General features: G+C 36.9%; 1 protein-coding gene across 1 annotated transcript in view; it reads right to left on the bottom strand.

The window, feature by feature from the left end:
- The window catches only part of DNAH11 (dynein axonemal heavy chain 11), a 287,546-nt gene that overhangs the window by 168,862 nt on the left and 101,654 nt on the right, over positions 1-17,030 (bottom strand). The window contains exons 33-39 of the mRNA XM_088797701.1: positions 15,614-15,770; positions 15,351-15,496; positions 12,549-12,665; positions 7,745-7,883; positions 4,246-4,338; positions 2,784-2,978; positions 1,850-1,927 (exon numbers count right to left, since the gene is read on the bottom strand). Of these exons, the coding sequence (XP_088653827.1) occupies positions 1,850-1,927; positions 2,784-2,978; positions 4,246-4,338; positions 7,745-7,883; positions 12,549-12,665; positions 15,351-15,496; positions 15,614-15,770 (925 nt within the window). The remainder of the gene's footprint in view (positions 1-1,849; positions 1,928-2,783; positions 2,979-4,245; positions 4,339-7,744; positions 7,884-12,548; positions 12,666-15,350; positions 15,497-15,613; positions 15,771-17,030) is intronic.

The following is a 17,030-nucleotide window of genomic DNA, read 5'->3' on the forward strand; positions in this document are numbered from 1 at the left end:
ACAACGTAGACTAGAGAAAGTCACTCTATCATTTGGGATTTTTCCCCATGTGTGCAAAGTGAAGGACTATATTGAAATAAGTGTTCCCGTTCATGTTTTTAACATCTACTCTACCTGTATTATTTAGATTGTTTTCAAATTTTAGCCTGCATGAGAACCACTTGTACGGTGTTAACACAGATTTCTGGGCCCAATCACAAGGTTTCTAACTCAGTGGGTCTGGGGTGGGACTGATGATTTGCATTCCTATGAAGGTCCCAGGTGAGGCCTATGACGTGGTCTGGACCTGCTTTGAGACCTAGTGACCTAGAGCCATAGTTCTCAACAGCAGATTTCTTGACTCGGGGGAAGAGGGCAAGCTACTGGGCATCTAGTGGTCAGAGGCCAGGGATGCTGCTAGACATCCTACAGCGCACAGGACGGCCACCATGACATAGAATTATCTGGTCCAGAATGTCATTAGTGCTGACATTCTGATCAGAGAGTTGAGGAAAAGTAGATGTGAGGATAAGAATTCATACGATAGATGCTTACTATGTGCCGGTTTAATTTATTGACACCTTAACCCAAATATCTGCCCTAATTATCCTTTTTGCTTTCTCCCAAAAGCCGTGGCTTTATTTTAGATATTTAGCATCCTGATCTTCTCAGAGGGATCGGAAAGACTGATAAACAACTGCCAAATACTTTGGAATAATGGTTTTTTAAATAACATAGCCTTGAGTTTCAGTGCTCTAGTTATATCAACTTAAGTAAAGGTTGAATAGAACAGAATCGGTGAAGATCAGATAAAAGAAACTGAATGCCTTAGGAATATTATGCTAACAACATTTTTAGAAACCATTCATCTACTGAAAGTTATAGAATTTAATTTTATCCTTCCTTAAACCATGGCCCATATCTGAAACTTACTCAAACAAAATAATTACAGATCTATCAGTTATCCATTTGGGTTTTGGATCTAACTACAGAACCGTCAAGTTCTCTGTACACCCATGCTCTAAAGTCTCATATGCTCACTCTGATTATTTTTAGTCATTGGCTACTAAATATGTTTATACCCAAGCACCCTGAATTAAAAAGCAGGCAGTTCTGCATATACCGTCTGCCAACCAAGAAAATAAGTACATTGCCAGGACTGTCAGTAAGACCAAGCAAAATCAAGCAGTGAACTAAACACGGGGATAATCATACCCACAGCCTACCATCCTCGTGCAGAGCAAATCACACAGAGCGCACCTAGCACAGCTCATAACAGGGACCTCAAAAATGTGGCTTTTGCTGCCCCCCTTTCTTTTCAAGTTTTGTTTTGGCCCTATAGAGGGCTATATTCTCAGGAAGTATTGAAGGAAAATATGTGGGTATTCTTCATGATATGGGGAGGCAAATCTAAGGTAACTTGGAAAAGATGAAGCAGTCTTGTTAAATGTGGGTAGCACCAATCCCATCCTGCAATCCAGGTATCTTATTCTAGAGTCTCTCAACGTGTTACCTTTGGATAAAGAATTGAGGTAGAATTGTATTCCTGAAAAATGCATAAAATAGGATGGCATACAGCTAAATGCACGAGTAGGAGGCTAAATATCTCACGTGGAAAGCCCAAGCTTTATCTCAACTTACTTTTCCTATTTAAACACAATGTTCTGTTTGTTACTCTCTCCCTGTCCCAAATACAGAGGAAAATAGTGTCAACTATCAAAGAACAGTCCTAGAGTCTCAGATTCTAACCCAAAATCATGGTGGACTTCACTGAAGGGCACTCTTAAATAGAACTGAAAATAGGCCAAAAAAAAAAAAAAAAAGAAAAAGTCCCTTCCATGGCCGAAAGCTCACAGGCATTTCACTGTACCTTACTCTTTCCTGTGCCTGCATTTCCCACCACAAAGACGGAGTGCCGCACGGCCAGCAGTTCCTCAAGCTGGACAACCTACAGACGAAACGGCCTCCTTTAGTGAATTTGTGATTAAACAGTAAACAAATTAAAAAAAAACAACCCAAAACCACTAGCCATTTTTATCCAATTGTTTCCTTACAACCCACTGACAACAGTATATTCCAGGAAAGTTGAAACAGATGTCAAGGGCTAAGTACAGTTTCTCCTGAATCTCCAACATCGAGCACGGATGTGAGAATGAAGACAACACATTGCATCACTGACACAGGCAGAGTGAAGTACAGTCGTACCAGGTACATGGCAGGGGTTACTTACAAAATCAGTGGCTTCTTCAAGTGTTGAACAAAAACAGTAGATGGCCAATCAACATCTACAACTGAGTAATGGCCTGTATCCTCTAAAATATCTAAAATGGACATCCGATGGGTATTCAACGTCCATGTTTTCACTACACCCAAACTGAGCATGTGTATGCACATGCCTTGAATAAGTCAGATGATGTCACACATATAGACACTTCTCACCATTAAATGCGTGTACTAATGATTTTATTTCCACCTTTCTCTCCACCAGCAAGAAAAGAGCAAAATTAATGTTTGGTGCATGTCACCAAGAAGAACCAAGAAGTCTTATAAACCCAGGAAAAGTATTTAAAACCATGACTTAATCATTTCTGGGTTTTCCCCTTCTCACAGAACGTGACAACAAAATATTTCATTACCGTCAATTTAGTAAAGATTGCCATATTAGAATGCTGTCAAGTATACATGAAGGTCATATTGAGGTCAGTGTAATATGTAAGATGACGTTTTGGGTCAGTATCATTACAGTCACTGTCACTGTACATTCCCAGGGCCGCCATGACACGTATAATAAATGCTCCTTTTACTTTGAGGATGAAGCTGTCCTCGGGCTGCAGGCGGAGCTCCACGGTGGACTGCCTGACCATCTGTTCAAAGTGCGGTGCCCTCCTCCGGGGCACGTCCAGGGCTGGAAACAGGTCACCGACCAGGCCCAGAAACACAGGGATGTCGTCTGTCACGATTTTTGGCATATTGAAGTCCCTTAATGCTCTCATGAGTACCTAGGAAAGAGAACAGAAGACACTTTATAAAAAAGCCAATACAAGGTCTAACAATCAATCAGCTAAACAGTTAAAGATGTTATTTGTAATTCTCATATCTAAAGCATGAGAATCGATACTGTTCTGTCTATAGGGCGGTTAAATGCTTACAAGGTCACACATTAGAACACGAGGAGGCTCTCCCGATACCACAGACAAACTCAGACTCCCAAGGAGGCCCTGTTCCTTCCGTACCAATAGCTATCTGCTTTGATCTTGAAAAAGGATTAGAAGCTCTTCTCTCTTTAATCCTCAAACTCCAGGATATAAATTAACCAGGCTCATCAGATCATTTTGTTCAAAGTACATTTTGAGAATCTCCGAATAATAAACTCAACCATTTTTAGTTTCAGTTTTTTTTCTATAGGGGCTGAAAACCAGCGAGCGCTTCAGATATTAAAAGCAGGAACTTGCTCATCGGGATGACATTTACAGAAAGTTAAGCATTCCGATGACGGCAGTACAGCAGGAGAACAAATAAAGGCAGGAAAATCCTGATCCTGTCATGAACCGTGACGGCGAGGAAGAGAAAGATTGAAAATGAAAAGTAGAAAATCACATAATAAATATCCTTTAGCATAAAAGGAAACTCACAGGAATAGATCTATTTTCCAACTACTCAAGCCAAACTGCATGTATATATATAAGGCTGTATGTCCATTACTCTCACTACTTATTTAATAGAGAAAAACAGACATGTGTCTGTTACTGTTTTTCCCCAGGAGGGACAATTCCCTAGTAGCTCTGAAAAATCAACTAAGCATTTCCCAGTGCTAGGTGATCAACCTTCCTATTCCATTCTTCATGTATCTTACTGACATCCTATGAAACGGATATACTTTCTTCTATTACATTATGTCTTCACTGACTTTTTCAGGATTAATATCCCAACTTAATTAATCAGATTTTCTAGATGTTCCTCAGAGGAAATGAAACAGTGACTACGGAATTACTTGAATATGACCGCCAAAATATTTTTTGTAGCTGACATTTTGAAAGCACCTATAAAATTACATTTTCTTTCCTACACTGATAACCTTTTACTCAAGAATACTTGTGATCTTTTATAACAGAAGAAATGACAGTCCTCCAAATATCCTACAATAACAATAGATGTTACGTGTTTTAAAAGTCACGCTATGCATGACCCACCATCCAGGTATGCACTTTCATTTGTATGAAGCCATTTAGCTACTCACTCAACAAAATCTCATTAGCGTTGCATTACCTGATCCTCAGGTCTGTCTTTATCTGCTCGTTTCAGGGAGCCAGCCACAACCAAGACAGATTTAATAGCACGAAGTCCCCAATCATAATGATCCTAAAAATCAAAACACAGGCATATTTTCTTAAGAAGTTTATGAGGGAGTAAGATTCTCATCCTAGAAGTAAGCCGAAAGCTAGGAGTTCAGATAAATACATGCTTTAATCATGGAAACAATATTTCCCTTTCCTCTCTGAAACTGTGAAAACCATGTCCCCTCAGCGTCTTCCTGATTCTTTCACCTGATTGTCTGTCTGTCTGTCAGCAAATCTCTTCTTCCCGTACCATGTAGTTGCAGCATTTGCCCAAGGCTCCATCTACCTTCCTTGCTCTTCTCTCTCAACAAACCTGCCAACTCGGAAGTCCAACCACCTCCACGTTTTCACCTCCATCCACAAGCACATTTTTCCCACTGTATGCTGACAGCCCTGCTATTCCACCCCTCCCCAGGCCTACGTCTCAAATTGCCCTAACTACTCTACCTCTTAATCCCTTGGATGCTGCAGCCCTGATACTGGCACTTAATAAAGTCAAAACAGTATTAAATAAAATTCAGTGATAAGCCAGTATCTCTTTGAGACGTCTACATTACCCCCAAGGAAGATTCTCCTCACAGGCTTTGAGTTCCTAGACAATAAAGCTTGTATCTTACTCGCTTTCATCTTCCAGGTCCTAGCATGGTACGCTGCGCAGGGCAGGTGCTCAGTAAACCTGAATTAACTGATTGATTATACATAAGAAGCCTTCTCTCCGACTTCCCGCTACAATCCACACAGTAACAACACTTCTCTTAAATGTCTCTCAGCTGTGCCTATGGGAAAGTCATTTAACTTCTCCAAGCCTTAGTACTGTCCTCAACAAAAAGGCAGATAAAAATCCCTACTTAATTAGGCTGTTGTAGGAGTAAAATGAGTTAATGCTTTGTGGGCAGTGAAATAATAAACACATGTATAAAAATATGCCCTTCAATCCAGTAGTGGATAATAAAGTCAATTTAGTGGGTCTTGACCATCCTTTTTGTCAGTAACACAGCAGAACAGAATGGAATGAAGAATGCCAGAATGCATTGCAAATAATAACAGTAAGAAATGTTTGGTGAAGATTTTTGCTTCTGTTGTGCATACATGTGCATGTACTGAGTCTCAATAGAAAAAAAAATTTTTTATACAGTGTTTTGAAACCCACTGATATAAAAGTAAGTTGAGGCTTGAGGAGTGAAGACAAGGGAGAAGAACAAGAGTCTGAAGGCCAGGGAGATTGGGGAGGAAGCTAGTCATTGCAGTAACGATATTAAAGGAGAAGATAAAGAAGAAATTCTGGACACAGATTTAAGAGGACTTGGTGACTCTCCTAAACATTTAAACGTTGCAAATCACTGCTAAAATAATCTTCACCATTTTCATTATGTTATTTCTTTGCTCAAAAGTGTGCGCTGATGCTCCTCCAGCCCATCCCTATGGCTTAGAAAATCATCTGTGAACTGTGTCCCTAAACCGCCCTCTGCAACTAAAATTGAACACGGCACCTTGAGCTGAGTTGCCACTGAACTCCTGGATGGCTTAGTTGGTTGGAGCGCGGCTGTCAACCACGCCCCCTGCAACTAACAACGGCAATTGGACCTGGAGCTGAGCTGAGCCCTCCACAACCAAGATGGAAAGAACAACAACTTGACTTGGAAAAGTCCCGGAAGTACACACTGTTTCCCAATAAAGTCCTGTTCCCCTTCCCCAATAAAATCTTTGGAAAAAAAAAACAAACAACAAAAACATTTCTGTCCTGGCCAGATTTCTTTCCCTTCATCTCATCCATGACAGTTCTCATCCTGAGTTAGGAGACTCTTTCCTTGCCTGTTCTACCTTTTCTTCCAACACCTTCCTCTTGTAATTGGCTATTGGTGTCCTAGAAAGAATTCAAAAGAACTAAATTCAAATCTTGCTCCCACCACTTGTTAGCTGTGGACTATGAATAGGTTATTTCACTCTGTTTTCTTATCTGTAAAATGGAGCTAATAATACCAAATACATAGACTTCTTATAAAGATTTAAAAAGATAACACATGGTACCTGTTCAATAAATATTGGTCCCTTTCTTCCTTGAAACTATCATAATTTTTTCATCCTCCATTTCATTCCACTTTTTATTTTATGTAAACTGAATCTCCTAAATAAGTTCTTTGAAGTCATAAATCTGAGTGTTTGTTTAATTTGTCCTAAGGCTTATCCCCTTCATCATCGTCATAATAAACATTCTACTTGCATACAGTAGATACTCACTAAGTACTTAAATTTTACTGCTAGGAATTGCTACTAGTTGCAACTCCATGTTGCCTAGGGTCAATGACATTTTTTTCTTCTGACTTTTTCCCATTATAAAATTAAAGTGGGCTGATTAAAAAAAAATATTACAAACAAGAAGGAGAAAAATTTAAAACACTCACAATCTTATTATCCAGAGACAAATGTTAAAACTCACAATGTATTTTCCAGTCACTTTATATGTATATGAAACACACGGTATAATATAAAACATGCAAATTCTAGATCACATCTAGTTTGGCATGCTGCTTTTTACATATAACTTGTCATAAACATTTTCCATATTATTAAATTTGATATGATTTCCCCACAGAATATAAACTCACAGTTATTAAAATGACAACATGAATTTCTCTCTCAGATTCCAAATTTCACCCCACCAATGGGTAACTTAAAATTAGTACATCTGGCAATACTGGTAACTGTATGGTTATGACTGTAGTGTTTTAACACTTTGATCCTGGAACAGCTGCAAAATACTGTCCCCAGGGATTAATGAAAGGTCATTAAAAGACCAAAGTCAAGGTGGCCAAAAAGCTGAGTTTAAAAATAATGATGCTGATACATGTGTAATTTTTGTGGTACATCAGCAACTTCAGTGGAACTGCAAGAAGAAAATGACTGGAAAATAGAGAATAGTTAAGTTTTAACCATTTCAGAGACTAAGGAATTATACAACAAAAGTTAAATAAAAAAGGGTGGGGGGACTCTACTTTCAAATAAAGGATTACCAACAAATAAGAAAATTTCAATTGAACATTTTGAGGTGTTCTCCAGAAAAATCAACTTTTCTTCACTCACATGGAGATTCCTGCCTTCCCTCATTAGACTATAATATTCTTATCAAGAAAGGGAGGAATCATAAAATTCCATTTATAATTATAACATTGGTCAAGTTTAAAGAAAACCACATAGCCCGTTGATAAAAACTATAAAGTACAAATTAAGCATAAGCATTAAAATGTCTTGCTTAATTTTTTAAAAAATTATAAATTGTAAAATATAAATTTTCAAAATTTTATGGAAAATATAAAATCACTCCTAAGTGTCTAATTATAATTTGAATGACAAATTACCTAGCACCCATATTTCCAAAGCTGTTTTAATGGGATGGAAAAACCAAGAAAAAGTGAAAAAAGACTCCTCACCTGCTTAGAGAGGAGCTCCATGCAAAGTGTGTACAGTGTAATGAACTTTCGGGCTAATGAGCGTGCATCCACAAAACCTTCAGCAACTAACATGATTTCACAGATTAGCTCAATGTCAGGGGCCACCATGGCACAGGGTCTGAAAAGTAAATATGAAATTGAGTTTTAAAATGTGATAAGGTGGTAAGTAGAAATTGCTGAAAATCAAGTAATTAATTCATACCAACATTCTAATCATTCCCAAGCAGGTCACAATTACCTCTGTCAATCACAGCTACCAAGACCCTTCACTTCACCTGAAAAAATGTCTGTTAGTTACTGGATACATAGAAGAAGATGGAAAGTCTAAAAATAGCAGAAGCACGGGTGTCTGCCGATTTCCATGGAATAAATATTTCCACCATGGCTGATTTCAATCCACCAACACTGAATGTGGAGCTGGAAAGAGCTTCTCAGTAGCACACCACCATATAGACACAATAGACATAAATAATCTAAGAGCATAAACATTCATAAAGTAGTCAACTAATTAGGAGCTGGTGAGTTTTGAGTATTTACCACCTTTGTTTTTAATGCAATTTATTTAATCAAAAGTTTATACAATTTAGTTTCTACTAGTGACTGTACTTACCAACCCACCTTAGAAAATCCATGAAAATTTAACCATCAGCTTTTTCATGCTCTTACATGTCATCTCTAGTGTACCACTACCAGAGGCCAGCTTGCACAGACTTTTGAGTGAAAATTTATAAAAAACACTGCTTTCAAATCCCCTTTCTTTTGGAGGGGAGCTGCCAAAAGTCCTCCCGAAGACAAGCGCTACCGTGTTTCCCCAAAAATAAGACCTAGCCAGACCATCAGCTCTAATGCGTCTTTTGGAGCAAAAATTAATATAAGACCTGGTATTATATCATATTATATCATATTACATAAGACCCGGTCTTATATTAAAATAAGACCTGATATTATATTATATTATATTATATTATATTATATTATATTAATTATATTATATAAGACCCGGTCTTATGTCAAAATAAGACCGGGTCTTATATTAACTTTTGCTCCAAAAGACGCATTAGAGCTGATGGTCTGGCTAGGTCTTATTTTCAGGGAAACACGGTATTAACAGCAACACTTGAAAAAATTCCACTCAACTGAAGTCAAGTACCAAGAAGGAGTCAGAATAAAGAAGTTAACAAGCTTGTTATTTTAGACTTCTTAAAGTATACATTCCAAATATTTATCTACCTGTTTTTGTAAATGTAATTACAGTCTACTTCCTACATATCTAATTTTTCATCCTAAACATCACCCACGGTCCCTTTCGATGTGTTACTGAGTACGTACTTCTGCCTAAGCTGGCCTCACATTTCCCCCGCATTTTTTACTCTTTATCATATGATAAAAGTGGTCAAGATGAAGAGTAAATAGGAGAGAGAAAAGGCTAGCAAGTTTACTTAATTGATACTTACATTAATATTGACAACTAACAATTACCTAGCACCTTCTTCGTGCCATATTGGATGCTAAAACTTTTCATGCACTCTCACTTAATTCTCACAGCTCAGTGCGGTGGCTACTCTTCTCACCTGTATTTTACAGAGGTGCAGACTTAAGGTTCAGGTAAGTACAAGCAGGTGCCTTAGGCCACACGGTGGGTACGTGGTGGAATCGTGATACCTTAAGGCTCGTGCATACTGCCTCCACTCATGAATATTGCTTTCATCATCCAAACTGTCCTTCAAGCTTTGCTGATACAAATACTAGCACCCCAACATAAACGATACTGCACTTAGTTAAACAAAACTGACGAAAACTTTACAAGACAATTTCAAATTTGAAGACCCAAATGAAAACATGTATGAGATGAATTGGGTTACAAATGTAAAAAATACTGGAAAGATATATAATTTTCAAACGAAAATATTTTGTAATTAGTGTAAATATTTTTAGATAGTTACTCTCTAGATTTTTTTTCCAAGAAAAATAGACGTTATAAAATTGCTATGCTAGAGAAAGCTGCTATATGAGGAAAGGAAAACATTCAATAAAGAATGCTAAAATAACTGACTATTAGGAAAAAGAATTCTGTTTAAATGCTCATTTCATATCACCTACCAAAATAAGTCCTTAATAGATGAAGTACATGAAAAAAAATAACACTAGAAAAATTAGAAGAAAATACAAATGAAAAATGGTTAAATATCTAGATGGACAGACAAGAAAAATTTAAGTTTAAAAGAATTGGAAGAAATCATACTAAAAATATAGAGGTTTTACGTTATATGTGAAGTAGCGTATTATTCTGAAGGCAGACTGTTAATGAAGATACATATTGCGAACACTAAAGAACTCTTATAAAATAAAACTGATAAGCCTTTAGCTCATCAAGGAAAAACAAAGCAAGAAGACACAAATTACCCATATCAGACATGGACTTTAAGACATCACTATAGGTAATAAGGAAATACCATGAACAAATTAATGCCAATAAATTAAACAATCTAGATAACATGGAGAAATTCCTTAAAATATACAAGTTATCAAAATAAATTCAAGAAGACATAAAGAATCTGAATGACTCCATACCTAGTAAAGAAATTGAATTCATCACTAAAAAGATTCCCAGAAAGAAAAATCTGGGCCCAGATGGCATAACTAATTAAGTCTAATAAATATTTAAGGGATAAATAATACCAATCCCACACAAACTCTTACTAAAATGGAAAAGAAGGGAACATTGGCCAACTCATTTCATGAGGTTACCATTACCCTGATGCCAAAACCAGGTGAAGATATTACAAGAAAACACACTACAGACCAAGATCCCTCATGGCACAGATTTAAAAATCCTTACTAGTAGCATATTAAGTCCAGCAATACATACAAAAATAATATCTCCTGACCAAGTGAAGTTTATCCCAAGAATGCATTGTTGAACTGTTTAGCACTTGAAAAATCAATATAGTTCAGCACATTAACAGGAAAAAGAGAAAACCCATATGAAAACTATAAAACAAAACTTCTAAAACAAAACATAGTTGAAAATTTTTGCAACCTGGTGCAAATCAAATGTTCCTAACTAGGATAGAAAGAAAAAAAACCCATAAAACAAATTGATAAATTGTATTTCATCGAATTTAAAACTTCTATCTTAGATGGACACCACTAAGAAAGTGAAAACGCAAACACAAATTGAGAGAAAAACATTTGCAATATATATATTTAATAAAGGAACTATACGCAGAATACAGCACTTCATAAAAGATGGTATGGGAATAGCCAGTAAGTTACACAAAAAGATGTTCAACATCATTAGCCATCATGGAAATGCAAACTAAACCCTCAATGACGTATCTATTAGATTGGCTAAAACTAAAAAGGCTGACCACACCAAGTTTTGACAAGAATGAAGAGCAAGTGGAATTCTCATACATTGATGGTGAAAGTGTAAAATGATACAACCATCATGTAAACCACATTGGCAAATTCTAATAAAGTCAAACATACATTGGCCACGTGACTTAGCCATTCATATCTACCTAAAAGAAAATGTATGTTCACACAAAGATCATACATGAATGTTCATAGCAGCTTTATTCATAATCGCACAAACTGGAAACAACCCAAATGTCCATCAACTGGTGAATAGATAAACAAATTGTAATGTATGCATACAACAGAATACTAATTAGTAACAAAAAGGAATGAACTATTGACACACTCTAGCTTGGAGGAATCCCAAAACCATAAATGTTCAAGGTAAGAAGACAACACAAATGAATGCATACATACGGCTTCATTTACATCAACTCTAGGACAGACAAATTTAACCTAAAGTCACAGAAAGTACATCAGTGGTACTCCATATCTTGATTGTGGTAGTGTTTTCACCAACTAAACACTTAAATGGGTGCATTTTATTGCATGAAATTGTACCTGAATGTAGTTGATTTAAAATACACATAGTAGGAGGTAAACATAACTGGTTCAAATGCAATACCACAGGTTCTCTGACAGACTGTTAATAAGTGTATATATTGTTACAATATTTTTGGAAAGCAGGTCATCAATAGATATTTTAATCATTCACCGGTAATTCTATGTGTAGGAATCTCTCCTGGGTAATTATCTGAAATAAGGATAACTCTTTATGTAGAGGAATGTTTATAGCCTGCTATTTTATATTATAAAAAATTGAAAAGAAAAACATAAATATTACATGTCAGACAATTGGGAATGGCTAAGAATATTACAAAAAGGAGCCATGAGAGAGACACTTTTGGAGCTACATAAAACAGCATTTCCAAAGAATATTCAATAATATGATAAACGACTCGTCAAAATATTAAAAAAAGAACTAAATAAAATTATGCCTAACCCACCAACTTAACTCCATAAAATGTGAATTATAAAAGAGACTAGAAAGAAAGTATAACAATTATTATTTCTGGGTGGTGAAAGTGTAATTTTTTCTGTATTCTTTTCTGTATTTCCCAAATATTCTATAATTTGTGAAAATTATGTTTACAATAAAAATATCATTACGAAAGAGCTAGTATTAAATCTTCAAATGTACCATGTGACTTTTAAGTAAGGATTTTGAGTCTGGTTTCATATTTCAAAAGAGTTCATTTATCATGGTGTAAGTTCTCTCCATAAAAAGTGATCCCAAACAAAGAATAAGGGTTTTTCCACAGGAATTCTCAAGTATAAACAGTTTAACATTTAACAAGTGCAAACCAGCAACGTTAGGGGGCATGCGTGCTCCAGATGCTAAACTGCAAAGCATAACACTTGCCTGAAAAGAGCTTTGAGATTTTCTGGTAATTCTGTTCGACCAGCATATCCAGGGTTCATTGTAATAAATATTCCAACTGTTGGCTTCAGTGTGATAGCTTCCCCAAGAAATACAAATCTACCATAAAAAGAATGTTGATGAAATTAAATGTATTCGTTGAATATGAATGCACATTGACAAATGCAAACCACTGCCAAATGCAAACATTATTAGGAAGCTGTTTATTCTGTGTAATTTACTTTAAAATTCATAAGCATACATATCTTGAATATGCTTTGAAGCATGTTTATTAAAAATACACTCTCTTCCCCAAAGGAATTACTGATATGGGAAGTATTCTTTTATATTTCAGAATAGCCATAGGGAGCAAATTTATAAAAATGAGGACTTCACTGCTTTAACAGTTAAGGAAAGGTGATGCCATTTTTGCTTCAACATGGGTTGCAATTCCTTGAATGAGATACTGCACAGATACAGATTGCCCAGGCTAAGAGGAGAAAGGGACTCCTTGTTCAGTCTTTATTTTGTCTATTTGCTCACCCTCCCTCTCCCTGCCTTCCTTTCTCCCATCTAATAAAAAAGGGGATAATAATATCACCCACCTTGAAAGAGATTATGTATACAAATGGCTGAGAGTACAATGCCTAGAACATGGTAAATACTCAACAGATATTAGCTATGACTATTGCTAAGCAGTGAAAGGTTTCTAGAAAGATTTGCAAGGGCCCAGTTAGGCTGCTGATGGCCAGGGCAACGCGATGGTAAAGGACTGTAGGAGGATAAGGAGAAAGATACTTTCAAATGGGGTAAATGAGACAAAGGATGAAGCTTTTCCTTGTTGAGAAAGGGGAGGGCTGAAGCAGTTAAGGAGCTGGGCCTATATCACAGAAGAAGGAGGGAAAAGGGCCAGCCACAATTTTTTGGAGTAAGAGCTTCTTAGGTACTAGATAATTAAGAGAAGGCTTTTGTATAGTCAGGGAAGAAAGGAGAAATCTTCATTCCTGGAATATCAGGCAGACAGACTGGGAGGGCTGTTTGGAGGAAGAGAGGTCATTGTGGTAGCTGGGTAACTGACTGCTCTTCCATTATACAGAGCAGGGATAACCGAAAGTCAAAGGTATGGACCTCAAGGAGGGAGAGCCAACTAGATGCGGGAAGGCTTCATTGTTTAGGCATGGTCCCATCTCTTAAATCCTTGAGTACAAACGGAATTTAATAAAACTCATGAAATCATGAAGGAGCCTAGCCGTCTCTCCATGGGCTAGCATGAAGATGAAGAGGTACAATTCACATACATGCAGACGTGGAGCCAGAAGAGACTATCGGCAACTATGGTTGGGAGTTTTCAGAAATCCTTGCATGGATCAGTTATTTAACCCTCCATAAGAAAGGATGGCCTCAAGTGACATCTGGGTTACATCACATAATAAGATTTTGACTAAAAGCTAATTAAGTATGTCTGGGAATGAACGAGGAAAGAACTTAACTTCTCTAACGTGGCAGTAGAGTAGGGACAGGAAAGGCAGCAGCTATCCGGTCATAGGAAAATGGCATCCCCGAGCCATGCGGTAGAAAGACTGGGAAATGTCCTAGGAGATGGAAATACGCATCCATACCTATAATAGCCGGCAACTTCTACAATAAGTTCACAGTTTCAAGGGCCCAGATGATCTTTCCCTGACGGGGAGAGTGTAATGTTCCTAGCTGAGCGAAATACCCTAACAAATGGGGGAATACATGGGTATGCCAGATAAATAAGATTGCACATATACCAAAAATGTTACAAAGAAAACCACAAATGTGTACTACAATACTTACTTCTCAAAGTAAACCAGCAAACCCTGTCGTGTTTTATCTTTTGCAGTGTGGTGTCATGTTGGGAAGTGGTTAGGTTCTGGATACATTTGGAAAGTTCTGGGCCCGAGTAACTGGAAGAATGTGAGGATGTAATGTACTGTGATGGGAAAACTAACAAAGCAGGTGTTGGTGGAAAGACCAGGATTTAGATTTTGGATATACTAAATATGAAAGGCCTCTGAGACATCAAGTGGAGTGTTGAGATGACCCAACGGGCACTGTCTATGTAAGTCTAGCTATTGGAGAAGGGAGGTCTGGGCAGCTGGTGGCCGCAGCCTACAGATGACACTGAAGGTCATGTGCTGGAGAAATCACCCAGGGAACAAGTATACACTGAGAAAGAAGACATCTAAAGATTGAGGACTGTGATATCCAAAATTAATGGGTCAGGAAATAATAATATTAAAAAAATAGCTAACACTGATGTGGTGCTTACGATATGTCAGGCATCTGTCCAAGTGCTTTACATGTAGTCATCACAGTCATCTACAACATAGGTACTGTGCTTTCCCCCATTGTAGAGATGAGAAGAAACTAGCAGAGGAACAGCCCTGAGGGAAGGAGAAAACTGGGAAGGTGTGGTGTCCTAGAACTCATCTGAAGAAACTGCGTCACACAGGAGGGAGGGACCAACCGTGTCAGATGTTGCCAGAAGGTCAAAGACGATCAAGATTGAAGGTGGATCACCAGAGTTAGCATTGTAGAGAGTGCTTATTTTTAAAGTTATTAACATAATGTAATAGACCTTTGTTGTAATCAACACTTAAAAAGCACTAATAAAAATAGGAGGTTACTCAAAATAATTATTCAAAATTAACCAGTCTCTCTTATTTTATCCATTTCATAGGACAGGGAGAGGCAGCAGAGACTGTGAAGGTGAAGTTTCTTGTGCATTATCCCGGTTACTCTACTTGTAACAATAGAGAAAAGCCACATGCTACTCACCTCCTTTTCTTGTTTCTGATGGCATCATGTATCATTTTCACTTGTACTGCCACCACTGACAGAACTTCCACAGAAATTCGATTGAACTCATCAAAGCAGCCCCAAGCTCCTGTCTGCACCAAACCCTTATAGATATTTCCTATGGACTAAATGATGGAGGGAGGCATTACGAATTTAACAGAAGAGGGGTAAGAACTATTATTGCGAATCATTCCAAATCAGGAATAATGTGGTTAGAATACATCACTGTATAACTAACTTACTTTGTAGTCCATTTGCTCTGAACAGTTGAATACATACACCATCATGCCAAGGGCACGCCCAAGATCTTTGGTGGTTTCAGTTTTCCCTGTGCCAGCTGGGCCAGCTGGAGCCCCACTCATGGTTAGATGAAGTGATTGAGTTAAAGTAATGTAACACCTTGAAGCAATAGAAAATGCAAATATTACAGTCTAAGTGAGATTCTAGAACACATTAAGGGCAAATACTTTTTTTTTTTTTTTTTGAAGTTTAAGAAGTCAAGATCTAGAATATGGCTGTAGCACAAAAATCAAATACATACTTTTGATTTGTTTGTGGCAATAATATAGTCAGAATGATATTTTACATTGCATTTATTTTTAGGGTGGTTGTTTAACAATAATAGAGAAAAAATGCATTACTTTATCTGTTTATTTGTCTCCTTTCCTTAGAGCTGTGTATTTGAATACAAATAACACTTGATTTGCAATGCTATTGAATTGCCGATATTTCTAGGTAAATATACTATTATGGTACTATGGCAGATGACATCTCAAACTATTGTTTGTAAAACAAAAATAGAAGAGAAATCTTGGATTATGAATGAATTAAACATTGATTTCATTAAACTACTACTTAATGAATACATTGAGATGAGATAATGTAAATATATAAATACATAGTCTACAAATAAATTATACCTATTTCAAAGTATAAAGCAAATATTCAAAGACAGAATTTATTATATTAAAACGTACTTTAGGAATTCATTTTGAATGTGTTCCTACATGCATTTAAATTATGATAATACTTATTTTTGCAGGAACGTCTCAGCAGTTCTTAGACTAAGAAAAATTATGCAAAGGCAGAACTTAATATTTGTAAAAGAATAAAAACACAACAAATCACAAGTACCTTATATGGGGTTTCTGCTGAGTTAGAAATTATTTTGGTCTTAGTACAGACAGCAGGTCTAGTGGAAAGACATATACATGGAGCTCAGAAGACCAGAGACTACTTTGCCAATAATCAGATGTTAATTTTATAAGCTTTTTTGATATCAACACACCCCAGTTTTCACTTCCATAAAATGAGGGATATATTAAGAAAGGTAAATGCATTGAAAGATTCGAAGTATTATGTAGATTGAAGCAATTACTTATAAAAATGGAAAGTGTTTCTATATTTTATGGCCATCGCATGTTTAAGTGCATCTTACGATGAAAACGGATTGGAAAGACCGCTGGACTAGAAATTACAGCACTTTTTGTAGTGAAGACTATCCCCTAATAACCTTTTCCTGAGGTTCCAAGGTTTGACTGGACATATGTTCACCTACCTGCTGCAGACCACATTTCCTACCTCCCTTCCAGCGACGATTGACCAACCTGTAACCAATGTGCCATGTGCTGAAATGATGTCTGCAAATTCTAAGAAAAC

The sequence above is a fragment of the Rhinolophus sinicus genome, chromosome 4, assembly GCF_057876585.1.
Source record: "Rhinolophus sinicus isolate RSI-liver-muscle chromosome 4, RSI-T2T, whole genome shotgun sequence".
Classification (NCBI taxonomy): Eukaryota; Metazoa; Chordata; class Mammalia; order Chiroptera; family Rhinolophidae; genus Rhinolophus; species Rhinolophus sinicus.